We start from the raw sequence: 23,365 nt of genomic DNA, 5'->3' as shown, positions 1-23,365 counted from the left end.
ATGTTTAACCCCTTTTATTTCCTTGGTTGATAATGACTTTTGCACTTATAATTTTTTTTAATCTCTTAAACTTGGAATTAGGTTCAAAAAGTTAAATCCATAACTAGGGTTTTATAATTGATCAAAATTAAGTTAGATGATTTGAGTTTTTTATATTGCATAAATCATATTATATATATGCTATTAGAACACATATTTTGGTTTCAATCAGAATGCTTGAGTTTGGAAGCTTTGTTAGTGGAACTCTCACTTGATTAAGAGTTTGAGATGAGTGGATATAGGTCGAGTTATCTAAGACATTCACACAATTTTATATACTTTCTTTACCTAAGACATATTATACTTGTTTTATTATTATATAAAATTGCCACTTGAATTCTAAGTTTGATTTTGTAAAAAGGAACATTCACCCTATTCACCTCCCTCTTAGGTGATTGTCTTAGATTAGTATAACTAGGATTCTAACAAATATTGTCATTCAGTACTATTACCTCAAAATACCACTTCATATGCCACAAAAAGTTGTCTAGCTCTTTAATATCCCACTTGCCATTAAAGGCATTTAGTTTTGACACTTCCACCTTAAGTGTCTCATGAGTGGCCATTGCACAGGCAAAAACTATAGTCTTCTAGGTGATCATCTCATGAGAATTCTCCACATCACACATCTATATACGTGTTGCCACATCGTTTTGACTCTAGGCTTGAAAGCATGTTCATTACATTAGCTTGGAAGGACATAAGTTTCCCATGTGATACTAGTTGAACTTGTGAATGTAGCACTCCATCTATGAGCTTTTGGATCTATTCCCTTAGATCCATTAGACAATTTTCTATCCTTTGCTCCATCAAGTTGTGGCTTGCTCCACCTTGGCTAGCCTTGATTTGATGTTTGTAACAACGTCAAGAGACTTATCATTCCTTCCTCCACGTGTGATAAGATTGGTCTCCTTCTCACAAGCTTATTGATCATTAGTCATTTTATTAATGTTAGAGTTTGACATTCTTCCTTTGTTGCAATGCCCTCCTTGCAACTATGTTCTAATACCACTTATTACAAACTTAGATATTTCCTAACAACTACGCTACACTTAGACAACTTAAGATGCTTGAAGTTATCAAATCAACATTTCCTAAGCTTAACTTGCAATGACAATAAATATTATGTGACATAGAAACTAAAAATGAGCAAAAGAGACAATACATAGAGTTTTAGAAGAATAAAAGTTTGCATTACATAAAAATGCTATACAAGACTATGGAAGTTTGCGAGCACTAGGTGCCTTGGCTACATCTATAGAACTATTAATGATTTCTCACAATTTTAGGATACTCCATATTACTTACAAATAAATTATGTACAAAATTCTTTAGAAATCCTCTACTTAATCCTAAGAACTTCCATCTAATTTCATAGTTTTGTAGATACCCCTTGGTCTCTCTAAAAACTTTCCCTCTTTACTCAAATAAAAGGTGATTTGGAGAGAAGGTACGAAATCAGGCTACCCCAACGTCTTAGTCCCAAATCATCTCGATGGCAATAGTTCTTCTCCATTCATAGTGCCATGGATTAGACAAGAAAAAGCAACACATTGTCGGCCAAAAAACAACTATTAATCCTACCATTTCAAAGATTTTTTCTCTTTCTCTCTAGAGTTTGGCCCATCAAAGGGGTTTTCATCACTCATGTGTGGGCCACACAACAAACACTACCCCCCTTACCATAAATCAGTTACAAGTCCCTCAAGAGAAGAGGCAGTTCTCATCAATATTATTATATACACAGTGGAGCAATCACTCAATAAAGATGCAAGGGGAAAGGGGAGTCATGTCAAAGAGACAAAATACAAAAGCCACTCATGGAACATGGAACACAGGACAGGCTATCTGTTTATGGAAAAGCAAAGTCCTGTTTATTCAAACTTGTAAGTTGTAAGTGAATGAGCAGTGAAAAACACACTGCATTATTATTTATTATTGATATTTCACCGCATACCCATCTCGAAACAACTGGCCAGCGAGGTGCCATCCAACTTGTTTTGAGGGAGTCCTGCTAAATAATTAGGGGCTTGGCCTGCATTAATGGAGGATAGTCAGATAGTGGGGGCCTTCAATTCTCTTATGTGGTGTACACACGCCTTGAAAGGGACATTTTGGACCCACCATTTTCAGGGTATTTTGGTGTTTCTCCAATCGGGATATTGATGAGAGTTAACTTACAAGTTGACTCCATGATTTGATTGTAAGTATGACCCCCTTTGCCTGGTTGATACCAAGACTTCTTTTAGACTGTTCACCAACAAGATTTGCATAATGGCTTCTTTTAGTGTGTCCAAATTAGTGAGTTGTATTCATGATCAGAAACAATTTAGATAAGCATTTTGAAATACCCGTCGCTTTTTTTTTTCCTTTTTTTGAAGATTTTTCCCTCTCGTCCAATGAATCCTACTTCATTATCCCATTAATTTGATAGCACCACTATACCACTATCGTACCATTAACAAGTATGAAATTCATAAACCTTGGACCTTCATCTCTTCCAGGACAAAGTCCATCAATGTTTATCTATTTATAACATTAAACCATATTCCTTTTACATTCCAATATAGCTAATAAAACTATCACCTGCTGAGTTCATATCCTGATAGTTTTAAAACTTCATAACTTATAGTAATATTAGAATTATGATTAATATTTCATTTGAAAACTAATTTGTAGTTGATGAGGATGAGCAAAATCTTTTATGGCATTTGACATCACAATTTACAAACTTATTCTAAAAGTCATTATTTGGGTGATCCATTTTCGGGTTTAAGAGCAACATTTTTGCATCATAATAATCCTTTCTATGACTCGAACCCATAAACCTTAGTTCTGATACCAATTATTGAATCGAACTTTGATTATCTCATTTGAAAAGTAATTGATGGTTAGTAAAATTAGGTCAAACCTTTTATGATATTTGAAATCATATCTTATAAGCTATTCTAAAAGTCATCATGACCCATCCTTAGGTTTAAGAGTGGTATTATTGCACCCTTATGTCATTTCCATCCAAAAAGAATATTATATACTTATTAGCTTCTTCTACAGTTTATTCCCAATCATTTTTTAAGTCTTTTAGAAAATTTGTGAGTTTTAACACAATGGAATTCATAACTGGTATGTTCTTCAAAAAAGGTAGCAATTTTTCTTTGTAAGGTTGTAACTTCTGGTATGTTGATGTGAAGCAACTGAAAAACTTTCACAGCCATGTATTAGAACAGCAGATCCAAATCTCTGTGTGATACTGCAAAGTCATGATCAGGTATAAGCACCCTTGATGCAGATTCTAGGAATCACCATTTGTTATTTTAAAAATTGATGAGAAACCAAGCCGAACCAAAAGTTAAACATAAAAAACCAAAGGTTTATAACTTTTATCGGTCATATTATTAATTTATTCCATATTTTTCACATGATTCCAAACCATGCTTAATATATAGTTGATAGAGAGAAAATCACAATAGCTATTCATAACATTGGGTTACAATAATATAATTTGAAATGGGTGTATTAATGTAATAAAAAAACAAATCATAAGATAAATTGTTATAATACTATTATTTAAGTTTTTTGGTTCTAGTCGAAATTAACAAAAAGTATCAATTAACGAAGTAAACAGACTTAGGAACCGATAAATTTCCTCCCTAAGTTTAATTAGTTTGATTCTTAATGCATAAACACCGATTAGATTGATTCAATTAGATTTTAATATCCAAAACCGAATCGACTAATTAAACCATCCACATCCATAATCCATGTATTATTGAATAACCATTTAGGCTGACTTGCTCATAGAACATGATCATCACATGAAATATCATTCTAAACATCCAGTGGTGTAAGAGTATGCTGGTTGTTTACCATTATGGGAGATTGTTTTACTTCTGCAATTTTGATGTTTTGGGCAACTGTAATTGAAGCCATGCCTTCTCAACATGTGGATGTCTAGACCCGGAAACTCATTCAATGTGTCCTGAGCTAGATCTCCCCCCCTTTTTTTTTTTCTGGCTGAAATCCATCATTGGATTCCTTGCATGCATGTGAGCCCACATTAAATCATATCTTGTTTCTTCTTCATCTTTAGAATTTAGATGACGTTTGAAGTAAAGTGTAAAGGGGGGTGACAGGCTTCAAATGTAATATGAATTTGCATCATTCATGAGGATTTGATTGATTAATTCTTTAGAATTCAGATCTAAAAATATTAAACCACAATCATATTGGTCGTCTAGGGATATTTGAGGGGTTCAAAAAAAAAGTTGTAAAAAACAGTTTCAATCTTTGCACTATAAGAACTTAATAAAAATCATTTATCTTATATTAAAATAGTCTCTTAAAGATACAGGTTGCTTGGAACATTTTGAAACTAAATCGTCTTTCAAAAAAAAAGTTGGCTTTTTTTTTTTTCTTCAATGCTATTACTGGCCAAATATCCGATGGTTAGTCTGTGGAAAAGGAAGCCCATACATAGAAAAAGCAGCTTGGATAAATTTAGCATTGCTTTTTGACATAAGAGACAATAGCTAAGGTATGAAAAAATAATGCCATCAGAGTGCATTATAACTAATGAGCACTCTATGTTGATTAGGACCAAGCATCTAACCTTCCCTCTCGTTGAAGTGCCGAGAGAGGAGAGAAAAAAAGGTGGTGGTTTGTGGGTATGTGTGGGATTAAGGAAGTGTCCAAAGATAATTATGTTTCCACACCCATAATAGGAATGTGCAAGGTATAAATAAACAAACAAGTCATTCCTAAACGTGGAAAAGATAATTGATTAATCATAAATTATGTTGAAAAGATAATCGATTGATCACAAATTGTCGTGTATATGAATGGATTTCTTTATTTAATACCTAAATCTTATTTTTTTCATAGTTGATTTAATTTTTTTATTTTAATCTTATTTTTTGTATTATCCTTTAATGATTAAGATTTCATGGTGTACTTAAATGGTCTAGATTACATGTTTGCTTTGGTATCAATTTCGGTACCATTGTCTTTTGCTAAAGAAATAAATGTATAATACTGAAAAGGGGTTTGCTTTTCAATAACCTGAATCACATGAACTACAGATATAAACCTTAGTTTAAAAAGGGTATCCATGGTTATTGATTGCTGTGACATCTGGTTGTGATGACTGATGAGTCTGATGACAGCTTGAGAATTTATTTTGAAAAAACTTTGAACTCAATGCCAGCCAACAGCAGAGGCAGCTGTTTGTTCCTCCTTTTTTCACTTGTATCATGGTTACTGCCCATGGACATGACGTAAAGTGAATCAGAAAAGCTTTGCTTGGAAGAGCCTAACTTCATGCCCCCCCCCACCCCACCCTCTCTCTCTCTCTCTCTCTCTCTCTCTCTCTCACTCATATGCTCTCTTTCTTTCTCCACCTTCACCTTCGCACCAGTGACGTTTCTCAACTTTCTCCCCTCTTTTATTCTTACGCTGCTGGGACTGATTCGCGTACTATAGTTATTTTATCTGTCCATAGCTTTATCTTCCTACCAAAACCCTAGCCCTCTGTAACCCTAACCCTAACCCTAACCCTAATGACCTCATCCTATCCTAAGCATCCACCACCCATGTTTCCTTTCACATGAAGTGTCTAATTTTCTAAAACCCTTATTCAATTTTTTTGGGTGCATGATGAATTTAATCAAGAACCCCTCATTGGATGAATGTGGTGTGGTGGGTTTAGGGTTTAATGAATGTGAAATGAAACTGTGAGACCTAAAAGGGACTATGGTGAGGTCATTGGTCTTGATAATCTAAAATAAAAATGTCTAATTTGAAATGAGGACATGATGGAAAAACGGGGACAGAACTCAGAAGGTGGCAATGGCTCCTGAATCAATAAAATAGTTGACCACACGAGGCCTACCCATGTATGATCAAAGCCCGAAAGAGCAATTATTAGCACTAAATATTAGAAGTTGACAAGTTCTATGCGCAAAGTACAATAGGAGAATAAAAGAATGTCACACACTAGGGCTAATTAATGAGGATAATTTAATACATAACTCCCTTTTAAGATCCATGGAGTCAATCTTCGCTGCCCAATAGCTAAAAATAATGTGATTAGGGTAGTTGAAACATATGAAACATAGTGGTACGAGAAAACATAATATGATTAGGATAATGAAAATGATCGAACATGATGTCTTCAGAATTTTGCTCTAATATAATTAGTAACACATTAGAGAAGAAATATTTACATAGAATATGTTGCAGCTAAATCGACTGGTGAATTTAATTGGATAAGGATCCAACGAAGTCTATGATAAGAAGTGAAGTTAAAGCTTGCAGAACAATTACTTGCATGTACCATGTACCTTCGTTCAAGGAAGGCAAAAGGGACAATACGTAGGGTATGACTGGGGACACAGGAAGCGGAGGAGAAAAAACCTACAGTGTTGGGACTGTAAGAATCGACTTGTGGTTGGGAGTCTTGAGATTCCTCGACTCTGGTAGCTAGGGTGTGTGTAAATGCCGGAGAAATGACTGTCCTTTGTATGTGTGTGTGTTAAAGAAGATGGCGGTACAGGTACACTACACAAAGCTTAAAAAAGGCGCCATTAAAGAGAGTGTAGAGGTCAGAGTTGTAGAACTAACAGTGAGAGGAACAGTGGCGGTGTAAGCGGAGATTAGGCTTTTAGGTAAGCAGGGTCATAGGGGACAATCCAATAGCGACAATTTGTTCACCGTGATTGGAGTGGTTTCCCACGATTTTTCACAGGAGAGTGAAGCTACCACAACTCAGAAACAGGGAGACGGAGAGGGGGGAGAGAGAGAGAGAGGTGGAAGAGACATTCGGACTGTCCCACTAGCTTTTCCAGCTTTTTTTAAGCTGAAACCCACTTTTCCTATGCTAATAATTACGGATTAGATGGAATGAATGAGACTAATAATAAGAGAGAGAGATGGGGGGAGAGATTTGAATTCTGGGAAAAGATTATGTCAGGGCAATTTTCCCTTTTGAAGCAAACGGCGTCGTTTCTCATCTGGTTTGGCTTCATCAAAACTGCAAATTTTCAGTAAAATCTTGAGAGAAAGAGAGAGATGGGGATTGGGTTTGATGGGTTTGGGGGAGAGATAAAGAAGAGGACAATCCACGAGCGAATATTAAATGAGTGGACAGATTGATATGAAGCAGTGCAGTACAGGAGTTGTGGTGATTCCGTGCCCCAAAGACCTTTCCCTCTCTCTCTCTCTCCCTCCATCACCACTAGTTGTAGACCTCCATCTTGGCTCTTCCTCGATTTGATCGTTCCTCTATTACTCTCTCTTTCTTTCCACTACTCTCTCTCTCTCTCTCTACCTTCTCTTGTTTTAACATTTTTTCTTCTCCTTTCTTGCCAGTAATGGCAGTCTATCAGTGGCAGTGCAAGAAAAGAGGGAGAGAGTTTTCATCGGGAAGGTAAAGCTTTGCAAGATAAATAAAAACATTAGGCGTAGGCGTCCCTTGCTCTAAGCTGTTGTTACAGTGGCTTACACCGCGTGCACTGTGAAACCCCATCTCTCTCTCTCACTTCTCATTGATCTCACTCAGAGAGGGAGCCAAAGAAGGGGAGAGAGAGAGAGAGGAGTTAATGCTGTTAATGCCCAGAAAGAAAAACACCCATTTCCAAAGGAAATCTGAACAGGCTTTACAGACGAAGCCAAGGGGAAAAACCCTTCACAGCTGACTACTATTACTACCAATATTTAGGATTTTCTGTAAAAAGGCTGAAAGTTGTAGCATAAAAACCGGGAGAGCACTGGAGAGACAAAAGACGATCTTAGTAAAGAGAAGAAGAGAGAGAGAGAGAGAGAGAAAAGAGAGAGATGGTTATATAAGTATGGAAAGATAAGAAAGTGAGAGATAATGGAGGGTGGTTCTAGTAGCACTGCTTGTTTGATGGCTTTTGGAGACAACAGTAGTAATGGACTATGTCCTATGATGATGATGCCTCTCATGACTACATCTAATCCTAATGCTGCAGACGCAAATACCCTATTTCTTCCTCTGCCTCCCAACCACAATCACGACCTTAACCGCAACAGCAGTAGAGGCTCCTCTCTGATACTGGAGAATCACAACCATAACCAGCACACCACCACCACCTCCACCAACAACCACCACGGCAGTGACCCTGGGTGTTATTTCATGGAAACCCATGGCAACAACGATGGCAGCACTTCTTCTGTCAAGGCTAAGATCATGGCTCATCCTCACTACCACCGTCTCTTGGCCGCCTATGCCAATTGCCAAAAGGTGAAGAACGAAAAATTTTCACTCAGAAAGCCAAATACCCGGAAAGCTATTATTATTGTCCTCATCTCTATCTTTCTCTCCAACACATGTATATATGCACCCACTTATCAACATCTCTGCCTTTTTCAGCTTAAAAGATAGACAATTCAATCACTATATGCCCATTTCCTGGTAAATATTTCATGTTCAATTCTTTGAACTGATGAACTGTGTGGACGGAAACCTACATACCCATTACGTTGTGGTTCTTAATTTGATTTATGTTGCAAGGAAGTGAAGGATACAAAACCTTTTGACCTAAATGATAGAGACAAGTCTCGGTTTTTGCCTTTTTCTTCATGACTTCTGTCAAATCTGATGACAGGTCGGAGCACCACCTGAAGTAGTTGCAAGATTAGAGGAAGCTTGTGCATCTGAGGCTGCCATGGTTCGCACTGGAACAAGCTGCATAGGCGAGGATCCGGCTCTCGATCAATTCATGGAGGCCTACTGTGAGATGCTGACCAAGTACGAGCAAGAGCTCTCCAAACCCTTCAAGGAAGCTATGCTTTTTCTCTCAAGGGTCGAGTGCCAGTTCAAAGCCCTCACAGTTTCTTCTTCTGATTCTGGTGATGACCTCGCTCTCTCCATCTCCTTCGTTCCATCAGCGAAACTTAAAAGATCCTAGCTATTTATGGATTGTTTAGTAGTTGGATTTATTTATTTACTTTTATAATAACCAGACATGCATGTGTTTGTTTCCCAAGAACAAAGAGGCTAAATAGTACTAATCAACAATATTATAGAGCTTGCCTCCTGCAGTGGCTGCTTAGTTTTTTAATCCTTGTTTTCTGGTATTTTCTTTTCTTTTTTCTGTTTTTGTTGTTTTATAATTTTTTTTTCTGCTTCTCTTTCGTGTATGTATTGTACTTTTTCAGGGACTAGGGTTTCCTCGGTACGTGGAGATGGAATTTTTTATACATCCTTAGCTTTGATTCTCTTCTCTTCTCGTTGTGTGTGTTTCCTCAACTGGCCTTTCTGTGTTTGTTATAACCTCTTCAGGTGCTGGGTTGCTAGATATTCGCTCATTTTTGCAGCTTTTAGGGAATATGTTTTTGAAGAAAATGGCCTCTCAATTATTTTCCCAATTTGATGTTGACTGTGACTTTTAATTAGCTGCTTGTCTCCTCTATCCAAACAAGCGTACCGGTGCAACTTTAACTGGTTTTCAAAGAAATTCCGGGGAAGTAAGAAATCAATTGAGATGGGTTTGGCTTTTGGTGAATGTGTAAGAATTGCGAAGCGGAACTGCAAAACCCTTTGCCTTTTTTTTTTTATTAATTTTTTTTTCTGAGTTCCGGTGACATCCTGGATCAGGTTACAGGTAGCAAGGTGCATATTTTGTTTGATGCTGAAGATTTAACTTGAACTGTATTGCATGGAAAGATGTTGCAGGAATTCTTTTGGGGTGTGATTGAACATCAGTGCCCACAATATGGAGCTGGCAATGGCACTAGGGACAAATCTTAAAAGCATTTGGGGTGTGTTGGAATGGCTGTGCCCTGATTGTGGAGCATGCATGATTTAAACTGTAGGAGACTTAGCTTTGGGGAGGGTTTTCCAACTTTGTTACTCTGATCAGGAACAAAGGAAGGTTTGCTTTTTGGATGGCTGGCCCCCTCTGGAGTTAGAGGGCATGGTTCTGGGAATGGAGTGGCATCCTTGAAAGCATATCTAGGCATTTAGATTTGAGTGAAAATTGATTCTTGTGTTTAGTGTTTCACAAATTATAAGGATTTTAGCAGACAAATTGAGTATGCAGTGTCACATCCAGTGTTTCTTATTTGATAAATTACAAAGATTTTAACAGACAAGTGGGATGCAGTGTAACATCTATCATCATAGTAGCCAAATGAAAAAAAGTCGAGTCCATTTGTTGCTCTAGTAAGATCGAATCCTTGTTTAGGTGCAATTATTTTGTAAGGGACTAGGAGTTTGACAGATGTGATCTAAGTGCAGTGTTGATAGTTTTGATTTTGTACGGATGCTTGACTATTTTGATATAATATTGTTGATTTCTATAGGGTTCATTTATATGTTTATCATTTATTTTTGAATTACAGTTAATTAATACTGTCTTGTATCTTTGTTAGTCTTTGTGTGTGAATCTATTAATGCACTTTCTGCCTAGTCCTGTGGCTTTCTTTCTCTTTTTCTATATGCTAGAAAACCTTGTAGTTTCAATTTTCTTTATTTTTTGCTTTGCTCAACATCAATCCTAATATATTTATGCTTTTAAAGTTTGATTATATATGATTTCTTTGCTGAAATATTTTATTAGTTTTCTATTCAGAGTTTTTGTTTTCCTTCCCAAGAATTTGTGAATAGCATGCTGGTTTTTCATGGTCTGTTTTCATGGTCCAAAGTGATGGTAATCAATAATGTAAGAGAGATAGAACCCCAGGCCTCTAGCATGCACTTGTGAATGTCAGTAGTGCTGGAATAAAGAAGAGGATGAGAAATTAACCTTATTTCATGCTTTTGAAAGAGGATTAATTAAACATATGTAACTAGTTCAAAAATCCTGTGCAAGAACCTGCTAGCTACGTTTGTTTTCGGTATAGATTTTATTAGTTTTCTCCATTTACACCAGTGCTGGTGGAATAGATGGAGATTTGATTTCTATGGCTTTAATATTTCACAGAAACCATGTATATAGCCACAATATGATTTAACAGTTTGTTGTGAAGTGACTGGATGAAGTGCCTGACTGCATCTTTCTCTTCAATCTGCTTTTACATATCCTACTGATAGTCCTAACTGTAGCTTCTTGAGCAAATGATTTTCTTTCTAGATAACCGCAATTTTTTTTGAGTTTTGGGACTGCGTAATGACACATTACACATTAATTATGCTGATGAATCATCATGGAGTTCAGTCCCCTATATCTTAGTTTAAGGTGCATGAAGTTTGACAATGATACTCATTGGATGTAGTAGTAAGCTACTGATCCAGTATTGGATGTTATTCAGTGTCTGAATTATCAAGATTAACTGATTTATGTCTCTTTATTTTCTTTTATTTGGTTTTATTTTAGGGCATCCTTCTGACTGCTTATAATGCTCTACTTAATTTGTTCTGCTGCTATTAGTTTTGATATGATCACCTACTTTTATCAATATAATCCACTTGAATATGATTGCAGTACTTTCTGAAATATTCTTTTATATGGGATAGTACCATTGAATTAATTATTATTATATCCTCTGTCAACATATTTCAAGAACTAGTACTTGAATGAACTTCCCATACAGGTGTCTATATATAAACCTGAAATTTGCCTGCAATAGATCTTGCTGGATGTGTCCCAGTACTGTTTGAAGTGATGATATTAAAAGAAAGGTATGCCTAAAAAGAAGGCCTTCTAATAGGGAGACCAAGATTATTTTTTCTACTTTTTGGACTTGGATAAAAAGAACATCTATTGGCCTAAAAAGAATCTCTATGAAGCACAACTAGCTGGCATTAGAGACACTAGGCCTTTTTAGACAATACAGAATTTTGAAGGGGCACTTTCAGGAGAAAAAAATATTTGTCGATTGTGTGTGTTTGTGTGTATATGAAAAACCTAGGTGGAAGTGGAACTACTTATGGGTTAATTTTCATTTTTAGTCTTTGGGAGATTTAAATACTATGTAGTTCAATATTGAATTAGTTTAGTCTAGGTGATAATGAAGATGGTGCCGACTAGATATACTGGGTTAATGTGTATGGAGGGACATGTTTATTGTGAATATATACAAAAAGGTTATCAGAATTTCCATAGGAACATTCAATTTGTTGAGCTAGTAGTAATAATATTAATATTCTTTGGATATATATTTTCCTTCAAATTTTTTATTGATTAGGGTTTAATGATGGGTTTAAATTGTGAAGTTGAAAGTGCTAGGATTAGATGCTCTATTAATGGATGCTATAGTAGTTGGCATAATTAATATCAGAATGTTGTTAGCAAGCTTTTATCTTCGATTTTAACCGCTAAGTAACATGCTCAGACATCAAAGGAACAAATGTGTTTAGAATTTCGCAATTTGGTATATGAGAAACTTTTGATCTTGTTATCTCTAGCAGCAGATTTCAAGGGTTGGCATAAAGTACTGGAAGGAAATTTTAAGTGCAGATATTGTCAAGTTCAAGTAAACGCATTCAGTTTAGGTTCTTGATAGATCAATGGTAAAGTTATATTGGAACTATCTAGATTTTTACCTAAAATTCCAAGCACCTTAAACCTGTATATCAAGATCAAAACATTATTTCACTGCTAGTAGATTTCTATAGGCGTGCTCATACGGAAAATCCACCCAATCAGATTTTGTTATTTCACCAATCGTTGGTTTTGCCTTTGAATCTAAGGAAAATTTGTGGTGAAACTAGCTTCTCTTGATATTAGTACACATCCCAATCTAGGAGATCACATTCTGTAAGTTTTACTTTGTGGTGCATGCATGTGCTTTATCTTTGTGAACAGGGAAAGAATCTGCGCATAGAAACAATTCATGATATTGTTTCTCGAAACTATTTATCATGTTTGGTATCAGCTTGCAAGCAAATATTCGATGGGAACAATTTATGATATTGATAAGATTGTCTTCTTGTTTGATGACCTGAAGAATATTTTTTCAGCATGTGATTCTTCCCAGGAGAATATTTAGGGGTATCAATAGTGAAAAGGTATCTGTTGAAATTTACATGGAACGAAATTTTCATTGTGACTAATTTGTCCCCAACTAGGGCATCAACCTGGGAGCAACCTAATAGTATATATGCATGTGCACCTGATTTATTGGATTCTGTTTCGTTCAATGATCATTACAGTGGAACATTATGTTTTGTTTTTCTTCAGCATTACTGTGGAACCATATAGATTTCTGACAAATCTAGAATAGTATTGTAATCTAATCTTTGCTTTGTATTTCTTCAGTATCACTATGGAACTATTTAGATTCACGATGAATCTAGAGTAGTATCATAATCTAGTTTATTATGTCTAAAGTTGTCATTACCGTCAACAGAAACTCTCATGTATGAAGTGCTGATAAATTTTCAATGTAATCAGCTGGTGGCGAGGGCCTTGATAGAAATGGATCATCTGAAGAAGAAGTTGATGTAAATAACAACTTCATTGATCCTCAAGCAGAGGACAGGGAACTGAAAGGCCAGCTTCTGCGCAAGTACAGTGGATATCTAAGCAGTCTCAAGCAGGAGTTCATGAAGAAGAGAAAGAAAGGAAAGCTACCTAAAGAAGCCCGGCAGCAGTTGCTGGATTGGTGGAGCAGACACTACAAATGGCCATACCCATCGGTACTGTTTTCCCTACAAACTTCTTAATGCCCATAATCATGGTTATATTAGATTCTGAGCACTAATTAATCTACAATGTAAGTGCCCTTTGGGGTATCAAGAATCAATCAGAACTTGAGCACCCCCTGGTGGCGTTTTGTCTGTCTCGGTTTTCATCCCCTATCAAACTTGTTTTTTGTTTTCTATATGTTAGGTATGCACTTGAGCACCCCCTGCTGAGTACTTTTTCTGGTGCTTTCAGCATCATAAAATAGGAACCCAAACTCAATATTCTGTTTTTTATTGACTCACCATGGTGCAACTGTGTGTCAACAGGAGTCGCAGAAGTTGGCTCTTGCAGAATCCACAGGCCTGGATCAGAAGCAAATAAACAACTGGTTCATTAACCAAAGGAAGCGGCACTGGAAGCCCTCAGAAGATATGCAGTTTGTGGTTATGGATGCCACACATCCAGGCCACTATTACATGGACAATGTCTTGGGCAATCCCTTTCCCATGGATCTCTCCCCAACTCTCCTCTGAAGATGGAAGATGGCCGGCTTAAACTATTGAAAATGCAACTGCATTTCTGAATCTGTAGCTTTATATATTATTGAATGGTGTTATATATATTACTGTACTCTTACCACTTGTATCTATGTTTTGCCTATTTAATACTAAATCAGACTGCTAAATGCAGCTCGTCCTCCCTTAAAAATGTTTTTCAAGTGATGGGTTTGTGTTGTGGTTCTTGTACTTGGGGTGAATCCACTTTGGAATGGCTGAGATTTCATAGCCAAGAAGTTTGAAATGTACATGGTTCCTGGTTTTAACCTCCTTTCTACTTTCATATTGGTAGTCTAAAGCTTACGTTGGATGATGCTTAATTTCCACTAATGAAATTGAGCCAAACTCAGTCACTTTGCTTTTATAAGGGTATTGTTGTGTGGTTCTTTGAAGTGCTTTTCTTCTGTTTGGCCATCTTAGATCAATGAAATTGAATCAATTCCAATTGCAGTAGTAGTCGCCAAAGATCTTAAAAACCCAAAAACAAGATGGTGGCAGGTGATTGCGGTGATTTAGTTTGATAGTCATTATTGATCTAGTTAATGAAAAAATACTTGATTTAGTCTAAGTTGCACCCTAATTTGAGTTTTAGGGTTTAGTTAATTAGGATTTTGGGTTTAGGGTTTAGAGTCAAGAGTTTAAGTTTAATAACTGAAGTCCTCAAATGATTGGAACATAGGGTTGGTTATACTTCTAGTATGGATAAAGTAGACAACGTTTTAACTTGGGTATTTAGGATATATTAATATAGGTTTACCATCTCTCATTGTGCCTCTGGTGAGTTGGGTTTTACTGGTGTCCACATTATACTTGATGAAGCAGCAAAGGGAGCTAGGGTTTAGGGGATAGTGTTTGGGGCTTTTTAGGACTTCATTTTAGGCTATTTGAGGTGGGGCTTAGGGTTTAGTCATTTAAGACTACACCTTTTGAAAGTTAGTTAGGGTTTAGGGTATGGGTTTGGGTTTAATCATTGGAGAATGTTGGTTTACATGATTACTTGCCTTAATCTTGATCTAAATGGTCAAGGTTTGGATAAGGGTTTAAAGAGGAATGGATTGATAAAAGAATAAAGCATTAACAAATAATCAAATCTCCTTTTAACAACACATGAAGATTAAATTATCAAATTATCAATTAAAAAATAATCTTAATCAAGATTAAAACTTTAAATCATGTTTGGTTACTGGAAAATACTAACAAAACAAAATGTAAAAAAAAAAAAAATGATTTTTCTCATATTTGATTGTTTTATGAAAAGTATAAAAGAAAATCAAATATAATTAAAATTAATTAAAAATTTATGTATTTTTAAATTATTTAATTTGATGAGTTAAAATAAGTTCGAAATAGTAAATAAAAATCATTTATTAACTTATAATATATTTTTTTATTTTCTTTCTTTCTTTTTTGTCCTTCTACTTTTCTTTTCCTTTACATTTTTCCACAAATTTTTTGAAAAACAAACCTTGCCTAAAAATTAAAAAATAGTATCACTAAATAGGAGAAAAGGAAATTTATCATTTTTGCTAAAATCCGGCCAAAGATCTAACATACAAAAGCACCATTTTTATAAAGATTTTCTATAAAGTATATTTTTCTTCAATACAACATGCTCTAATTCCTTTTGTATTTTCTTATAAATTTTAGATTTGAAATTTAGAACTTGTTGAGAAGTAATTTTGGTTAAAATATTTTTTACCAAGTAATGTTTTTTATTAATAATACTTTCATTTGAAGTTTTGAAAAAAAAATTAAAGAAAATGAATTTCTCATAATTTTATTCAATAAAGTTTTTATCTACTAATGTTTTTATTAGTAACAATACTTCTATTAAAAATGTTTTTAAGAAGAATTATTTTAATGTTTTGATTTAAAAATAATAATAATAACTATTTTTGTAATATTTATTATAATAAAAAAATTATTTTAGGAAGCATTATTTATCAAATGATTTGTTTAAAAAGTTCAATGAATACTTAATTTTTATAAGAAAACACTTCTAAATATTAAGTGTTTGTTTGATAACTATTTTAAAAAACAATTAAAAAAAATTGTTTTTAAGAATAGTTTTTGAAAACTATTATTTATGTTTTATAGAACAAAAATCTATTTGAAAATCTAAAATGTTTTTAATTTCTTTTTAATATTTTTAAAAATAATTTTTATATGTAGTGTTTTATTTTTAATTATTTTATGTATTTATATAATTATTTTTTAAAACAAACCTAAAAACTACAAGTAAAAACAATATAAAACAACTGAAATGCATTATTTGAAAACACCTTGTTTTCTATTTTTAAGATCAAAAAATATAAAACAATTTTTGGTTAGCAAACATAATTTATGTATTTTTTGTTATGGAGAATAAAAAATTATTCTCAAAAACAGTTTCCAAACAAACCCTAAGGTGATGTTTGTTTTTTTACTTAATTCTAAATGAAACTTTAATGCTTAATAGTTTTAAATATTAGGTTGTTTGTTTTTGTAGTATTTTATTTCTATTAAGTATTAAAAAATAAAGAAAAAACAATATGTTATTTTTTCTATTTAGAAAAAGTTATTTATTTTGGTGGTGTTTGTTTTTTTTGGCTTTTTGTTGAAATTAATTTGTTTTCAGAATTTAGGTTGTTTGTTTTTCTACATTTTCATGACTTATTATAAACTTTTTACTAAATAGAAAAAGCCAAAATATGTAACTTTTTCTAAATAGAAAAAATAACATATTGGTTTTTCTTTACTTTTGAATACTTAATAGAAATAAAATACTATAAAAACAAACAACCTAATATTTAACACTATTAAACATTAAAGTTCTATTTAGAGTTAAGCAAAAAAACAAACACCATTTGACTTTTTCTATTCAGTAAAAAATTTATAATAAGTCATGAAAAAGTAAAAAAACAAACAACTTAAATTCTGAAAATAAATTACTTTTAGGTAAAATACTGAAAAAACAAACACCACGTGTTTGGTAAGAATTTTAAAATTGTTTCTAAAAATTTGGAAAATTATTTGAAACATTATTTAAAAGCACTTTTAATGGAATTGTTACTAACAAAAGCATTATGGATAAAAGTATTTCAAACAGAATCACCCCAAACAGGCTCTAATGCCTTGTGGTTTAATATAGTTATTATTAATTTTCGATGGTTTTTATTTACCAAAAAAAAAAAGACATCCTTTAGGCTCTAAGCATAAAAAATCCATGTAGTGTCCAGATACATACCATGACCGATATATGGGCCCACATAACATGTCTGCATAGGGAAAGGCCAAGGTGGAAAATGGGACCGGCCCATTAGCTAGACCCCAATTGGGCTTCGCAATTAGAGCCCATTTCATAACCCCACTAGGCCCACAAAACCCCAAGGTTTTGGAACTGGGGTTTTCCGCTCCATCGCCATTTCACTCTCTCGCTGCCCTGCCTCTACCGTCGACTCCCTCGAGAACATTTAGACGGTCCCATCCCGCCGTCGCAGTCGTTGTCCCCGCCACCGCCACCACTGCCTCCTCAAAGCTGCGTTTCTATTTCTGTTTCTTCAATCGATCGCAGGTATTCAATACTTGAAAGATCTTGTTTATGATATTATTTACCATTTCATGGTATTTGACACTTTAGTATATGGGAGACTGAGGCTAATTCAGTTCATTTTAACGAATATAAACGTTGTGGTTAAGAGGTTCAACGTGCAGTTTTTTAGAACTTTGGATGTGGGGTTTTTTAATGATAGGTGTTATTGGAATTTGTACCCAGAAAAATGGTGATAGATGCTCAAGCTGAGGTTGACCTCATGCCAAAACTGGGTTGAAATTAGATTCATTTTTTAGATTAGAGCCGTGGGCATGTGATTTTTTTCAGGGTATTTGGGAAAATGCGGATTTGGGAAGTGGGTTGGGAGAGAAAGGTGTAATCTTCATGTATATGATGGTGGAGTGGGTTTGGGATGCTTGCCTGGTGTTTAAAGAAATGCCTGTCTCTGATAGAGATTTGTTTAATTCTTTAGCTTGCGATTTTGGGTCAAATGGTTCTTATGATGGGTCATGGTAGTCTTGAAACAAATGCTAAATTTTGGGGCTTCTGGGAATGTGGGAATAATGGAGAGCAAAGTAAAAGTAAGTCATTGCATGACAACCAATTGGTGCCAAGTTCTTGAGTAGATATATGGATATTTAGGTTGTAGAAACTTTTGTATTGCATTATTTGTGTTTGTATTTTGTTATGAATTATGTTTATGAAGATGGAATGTAATCATAAAAATGTTTGTGCTGATTTGCCTTATTTGATATTATATGGGTTATTATATGGGGTTTATAAGCAAATTTTTAGATAAACTTATTGAAGAATTTTTTTATTGGAGGACTTCAATGGTGGCCATGGAAACGCATTTTTGTAGCAGCCTAAATATCCACCTATATGAATGTCTAATGGTGCCCAGTGTGGTAGCCTACCTGTCCATGTTTTACTATTAAGATTGACATTTATTTGAATACTTTTCAAGCTGATATATTTTCTCTTGGATATAAAGTTCTGTGCTAAATACCTCTGAAATTCCACCTTCTTATGTCCATAGAATGACAATCTTTTAACAAGTTGAGTTAATCAATATCAAACAGTATGTTCGATGTTTTAGATGCAAATATTGAACTTTGTTTCTATATTGGATGGTCCTAGGTTGTGAAAGGCTAGCACCAAGAAACTGGAGTTGGCAAGAAGTGTATAACATTATTGATAATGGAAAAGTATTTGGGTTCTTTTAATTCTTCTATAATCATGGTTGGGCTGTAAAACTTGATTTTGGGTTTGAAACTTGAACGCATGTTTCTTTACAGTGAAAGGTTTTGGATGAATTTGAACTTTGGATGCACTGTTGAGCTTCACATGCTACTTCTGGAAACTACTTCAACTGAGTCCTAGTTTCTATTGGAGGAATGGCTGTATCAATATCCAGAAGGCTTTTACGGACTTTTGGTCCCTCACGTGTGTTTGGGCACTGTAATTCTCCAATGATTATGTGTCCGTTGTTTCGTACTTCTGATGGTGAGGGATATATATATATTTTAAGAAAATGATTGTTCATCTGGTTTGCCCAGCTAGACCATTTTGTGGCTTCTTAATTTTGGTATTATTTTATCTTTCCACAGCCTTGTGTGGCCTTGTCTCTCAAGATGGCTTATTTTCCACGGATTCCTCTTGCAAGGTACATGGTGAATCTGTCTTTTCCTTCATTATGAATTTATTTTTTCTATTATCTAGGACTGGTGTGTGTGTTTTGTGATTCTATGTCATTTTTTATCAATTTTATTTTTTATTTTTATTCCGATACAATTTTTTATTTTTTATTCTATAATCCTTTCATAGGAATTTGTCCGCTTTTGTTATTCTTCAGTTACTATTCATGTTAGTTTCTGATTGCCCTTACGAACGGAGGTTTTTTGGTTCACCTTGATGCATTTGAAAATAAAATCTAATTGGTAGTAGTCTTGCCTTTGGTCAAGCAACTTACCAAGGAGGCTTTTCACTAGATCAAGATGACACTTAGGTAACTTTCTGGCCTTGCATTCACACAGGGTGGGGTGGAAGATATTTTTCTGCTTATCTTTTACCCGAGATTCTGTCTAAGACCATCTTCCTACCTCATGTACTGATGGCCTCAATTCTTGTTGTATTACATTACAAGGACACCCCCCACCCCACCCCGCGCCCCCCCCCCCTCCTTTTTTTCAGTTCTAATACATTCCTAGTTATTGAAATCTCATCTGTGATTCTTGTTTGATCCATGTGGCATCTTTTTCCATTTGACCTGATAATTTCTTGGTTCTTTGTTCTTTTTTGTACTTCATGTTGCTCTTGACTATTTGAGCTTGTTATTCTTATTTCAATGCAGACTGGTTCATCTTTCCTTTCTTCTCGAAGCCTTTCAACTACTACCATCCTGACTCCTGAATCAAGTGGAGTTGCATTTCCACCCGAGTTATTATCCACAAAGACTGTGTTAACACCAGAACGTACTCCAGGTATGAAAAAAAGTTGAAATATTATATTGAGATATTTTGTGGCTGAAAAATTGTACCACAGTTGCTTAAATTTGAAAATATTTACTTCAATCGTTCTATAATGACTTTAAGCCAGTAAATCCACCATGCACTGGGAATACTTCAAAAGGGATTGTCCCTAATCTTTTTTTTTCTAAGGAAAGAAAGAAAGAACTTATAAGCGGGTGATCTTACATGTAGGTAAATAGCAGGGCATAATCAATGTTCATTTAATTCAAAGCTCATTCAAGATTCTGAATTCTCCAGTTCTATTGATGTTGTAGGGCACTATCAGGACCTGGTAATTCCTGTGACAAATTTTCATAATGAAGACAAAGGCTTCATGGTTTTAGCTGGTGATGTCTTTGATGTACCTATTAGGAAGGATATTGTTCATCGTGTTGTACGTTGGCAGCTTGCAAAAAGACAACAGGTATTATTTATGTTTCGACACCAAAGCATATATTATCTTGCAATAATGGAGCCAAAACAAAATTTGATTGTGAGAAAATGCTAATAAGTGCTCTTCCCATTCATAATAAACTGGCGGACGGGTGAGTAAAGCATAAGAACCTACCCTTAGGAGGGAAACAACAGCCGGAAACAACTGCTAATACCCCATGGGCAGAAAGTAGAAAATACTTTATTCTTGTTCTTCCTTGATTTTTCAAAGTTATGATGTATTTCCCTCTGTATGTATGTGTTTTTCTTTCTTTGATTTTTGTTTTTCTTTGTTGTTAGAGATTGAGGGTTGTGGAAGAGTTTGTAATTTTCATTTTTTTTTTGTTGTCAAGCCTTGCTATTCTTTTATTTAAGAAATCCAACCAATTAAACAATACTAGTTATGCTTCATTTCATTTTGTTTGTTGACCAAAAGTGTCTTGATCCAAGTGAAAGATGTAAACATCCATATTGTCTAATTGATAATCAAACTGTAATCAATGGGGACTTAGCATTTACTTTTCTGGGTGGATGGTTTACAGGGAACCCATTCAACTAAAACTATTAGCGAGGTTAGTGGAACTGGGAGAAAGCCATGGCGACAAAAGGGCACTGGTCGAGCACGGCATGGAACGCTGCGTGGGCCCCAGGTAATCTCTTGTTTCGCTTATTAAGTATCTGGTTACTTTTTTGCTTTCAATGTGACCATCCCTAAGATGGTTTTGGTAAACCTTAAATAATTTGATGGCCATGTAACAGTTTAGGGGCGGTGCTATCATGCATGGCCCTAAGCCTCGGAGCCATGCAATCAAGCTGAACAAGAAGGTTCGGCGACTAGGTCTGAAGATTGCACTGTCTGCTCGTACAGCAGAAGGAAAGGTAACCCTCTCTCTCTTCTCAAAATATGATCTTTGCTGTTCAATTGGCACTGTATACTTAAGAGAAAAATAAAATGTTCTTCTCTCTTTCATTATCATCCTCTAGCAATATATTTTCCAACTCTGATGGTGAAATTGGGTATCAAATAGAAGTCCCCCTATAGTCAAGTTTTAATTACCACTGGGTGTTCTTGAAATTGGAAGGATGGGTGGGGCTGGGGATATTTTCATATACTGAAAATGCTATATCATGCTGTTTATAACTACAGGTGTCTGTATTGAGATAGTTGGAGTATCCAAGCCTCCATAGAGCAGTTCCGGTTTCTCTGCCTAGATTATTCAAATTTTCTACAAGTGCAACTATTGGAGATTGTTTTAGCTAATCTAGAATTTTCTTTGTCAACCTCATTTTCTACTCAAAGAACTCCATCCACAAAATTTTTAAGGGCCTGCTGGTTACTGTTAGATTAGGCTGCTCTAGTTCTCAAGACCTTTATCATTCATTTTGCTGCTTCATCATACATCCTGCTGCTACAAACATCTGTTGAACCTTTATTCTTAATCGTCTACATCAAATATATCAGATTAACTTACCTCAGAGAGAAAAGAAACATCAATTTTACTTTGGTTGGCTGGATGAATCCTGTAACAGCCATTAATTCTACCCTGGCTATGCTGTCTTCCAGGTGTTCTTTTGTACTGAATTCGTCTCAGCCAGAGCACTCATTATCTGATTCTATCTGTATTTCTGTTGCTTACGATTAATCAGTCTCCTAATTTATATGTTAATTACAAACCAACCTGACAAAAATGCAAATGTATGCAGCTTCTGGTTTTTGACGATTTGGAGGTCCCTTCACATAAGACAAAGAACATTGTGAACTATGTCAAAGAAATGGAGAACACCAAGAAACTCCTCCTGGTGGATGGTGGCCCGATAACTGAAAAGCTGAAGTTGGCAACACAAAATCTTCATTATGTCAACGTATTGCCCTCAATTGTAAGTTGCAAACCCTTGTTTTAAGATCTTCTATGTTAACTGCAAGCGAAGGATCTAATCTCAGGTCATGGTTAAAACATTTCTTAATCTCAGACAGATGTTTCTGGCAATCACTGAGAGCACAGACCTCTGTCCTGCATTTTCATCATTCTTAATTCACTTTTAATTCATGAACAACTGTGAACAACTTGGCTGTTTTAAAACCTTGTCCTTTCATGGTAGTTTCTTGATTCATTACTGAATCCAACCCCAGAATTCATCACAACATTCATCATAATGCCAAAGTAAATCATGATTTTAATGATCACAATTCACAGATTCTTATACATGTGAACCAGCTATACAGTTAGGTCACCTTGCTTCCACCTCAGTTCTTATGGTTCTTCCATGATGTGTATGCCATTGCAGGGCTTGAATGTCTATAGCATTCTGCTGCATGACACATTGGTGATGTCCCGCGATGCTGTAAACAAGATCGTCGAGCGTATGCACACCCCAATTAACCGCTGAAGCGACTGTTAATCAAACTGTTCTACTCCATTATGATTCAAAATAAAGATCAGCAGCAGATTAGCAACTTTGTTTCTTCATTTTCGGGTTTAATCCAAAAGAACCAAAGAAAATTTTGTATGTCAGTGTGACTGGGTATGTTTATCCATTATATGGACAATGTAGCTTCAGCTTAAAGGAATTTTCTGGTTTTGAATATTGGCAAAGCTCAATTGAATCTGTTTCTGAGATGGGGTTATTGTTAAAAAAAAAAAAATTGAAATATGAACGATTAATGGAATATTTTGGACTGTAGAATGAAGAATAAAATAGTGGTCT

At 35.0% G+C, this 23,365-nt stretch overlaps 2 protein-coding genes across 4 annotated transcripts; both read left to right on the top strand.

Annotated features, from left to right (window-relative positions):
* The first annotated feature begins 7,014 nt into the window (after nt 1-7,014).
* On the top strand, nt 7,015-14,455 carry LOC100267474 (homeobox protein SBH1). Its single transcript, XM_002271908.4, has 4 exons — nt 7,015-8,299; nt 8,664-8,907; nt 13,395-13,639; nt 13,955-14,455. The coding sequence occupies exons 1-4, from the start codon at nt 7,910-7,912 to the stop codon at nt 14,159-14,161; spliced, it is 1,086 nt and encodes a 361-aa protein (XP_002271944.1). The 5' UTR covers nt 7,015-7,909; the 3' UTR covers nt 14,162-14,455.
* A 3,097-nt stretch (nt 14,456-17,552) lies between these two features.
* On the top strand, nt 17,553-23,277 carry LOC100265870 (uncharacterized). Of its 3 annotated transcripts, none has more exons than XM_010647048.2 (10): nt 17,570-17,738; nt 18,858-18,900; nt 19,016-19,223; nt 19,328-19,383; nt 20,071-20,200; nt 20,503-20,651; nt 21,202-21,309; nt 21,419-21,538; nt 22,364-22,537; nt 22,946-23,277. In XM_010647048.2, exons 3-10 carry the CDS (start codon nt 19,115-19,117, stop codon nt 23,045-23,047), a joined length of 948 nt encoding a protein of 315 aa, XP_010645350.1. In that variant the 5' UTR covers nt 17,570-17,738; nt 18,858-18,900; nt 19,016-19,114; the 3' UTR covers nt 23,048-23,277. The 3 variants fall into 3 exon arrangements, with proteins under 3 accessions (XP_003634850.1, XP_010645350.1, XP_010645348.1); XM_010647046.2 differs by having other exon boundaries at nt 18,858-18,925; XM_003634802.3 differs by lacking the exon at nt 18,858-18,900 and having other exon boundaries at nt 17,553-17,738.
* Nucleotides 23,278-23,365: the final 88 nt, after the last annotated feature.

The sequence above is a fragment of the Vitis vinifera genome, chromosome 10, assembly GCF_030704535.1.
Source record: "Vitis vinifera cultivar Pinot Noir 40024 chromosome 10, ASM3070453v1".
NCBI lineage: Eukaryota > Viridiplantae > Streptophyta > Magnoliopsida > Vitales > Vitaceae > Vitis > Vitis vinifera.
Note: the sequence above shows the minus strand (reverse complement) of the source record. Positions and strands in the feature narration are given on the sequence as shown.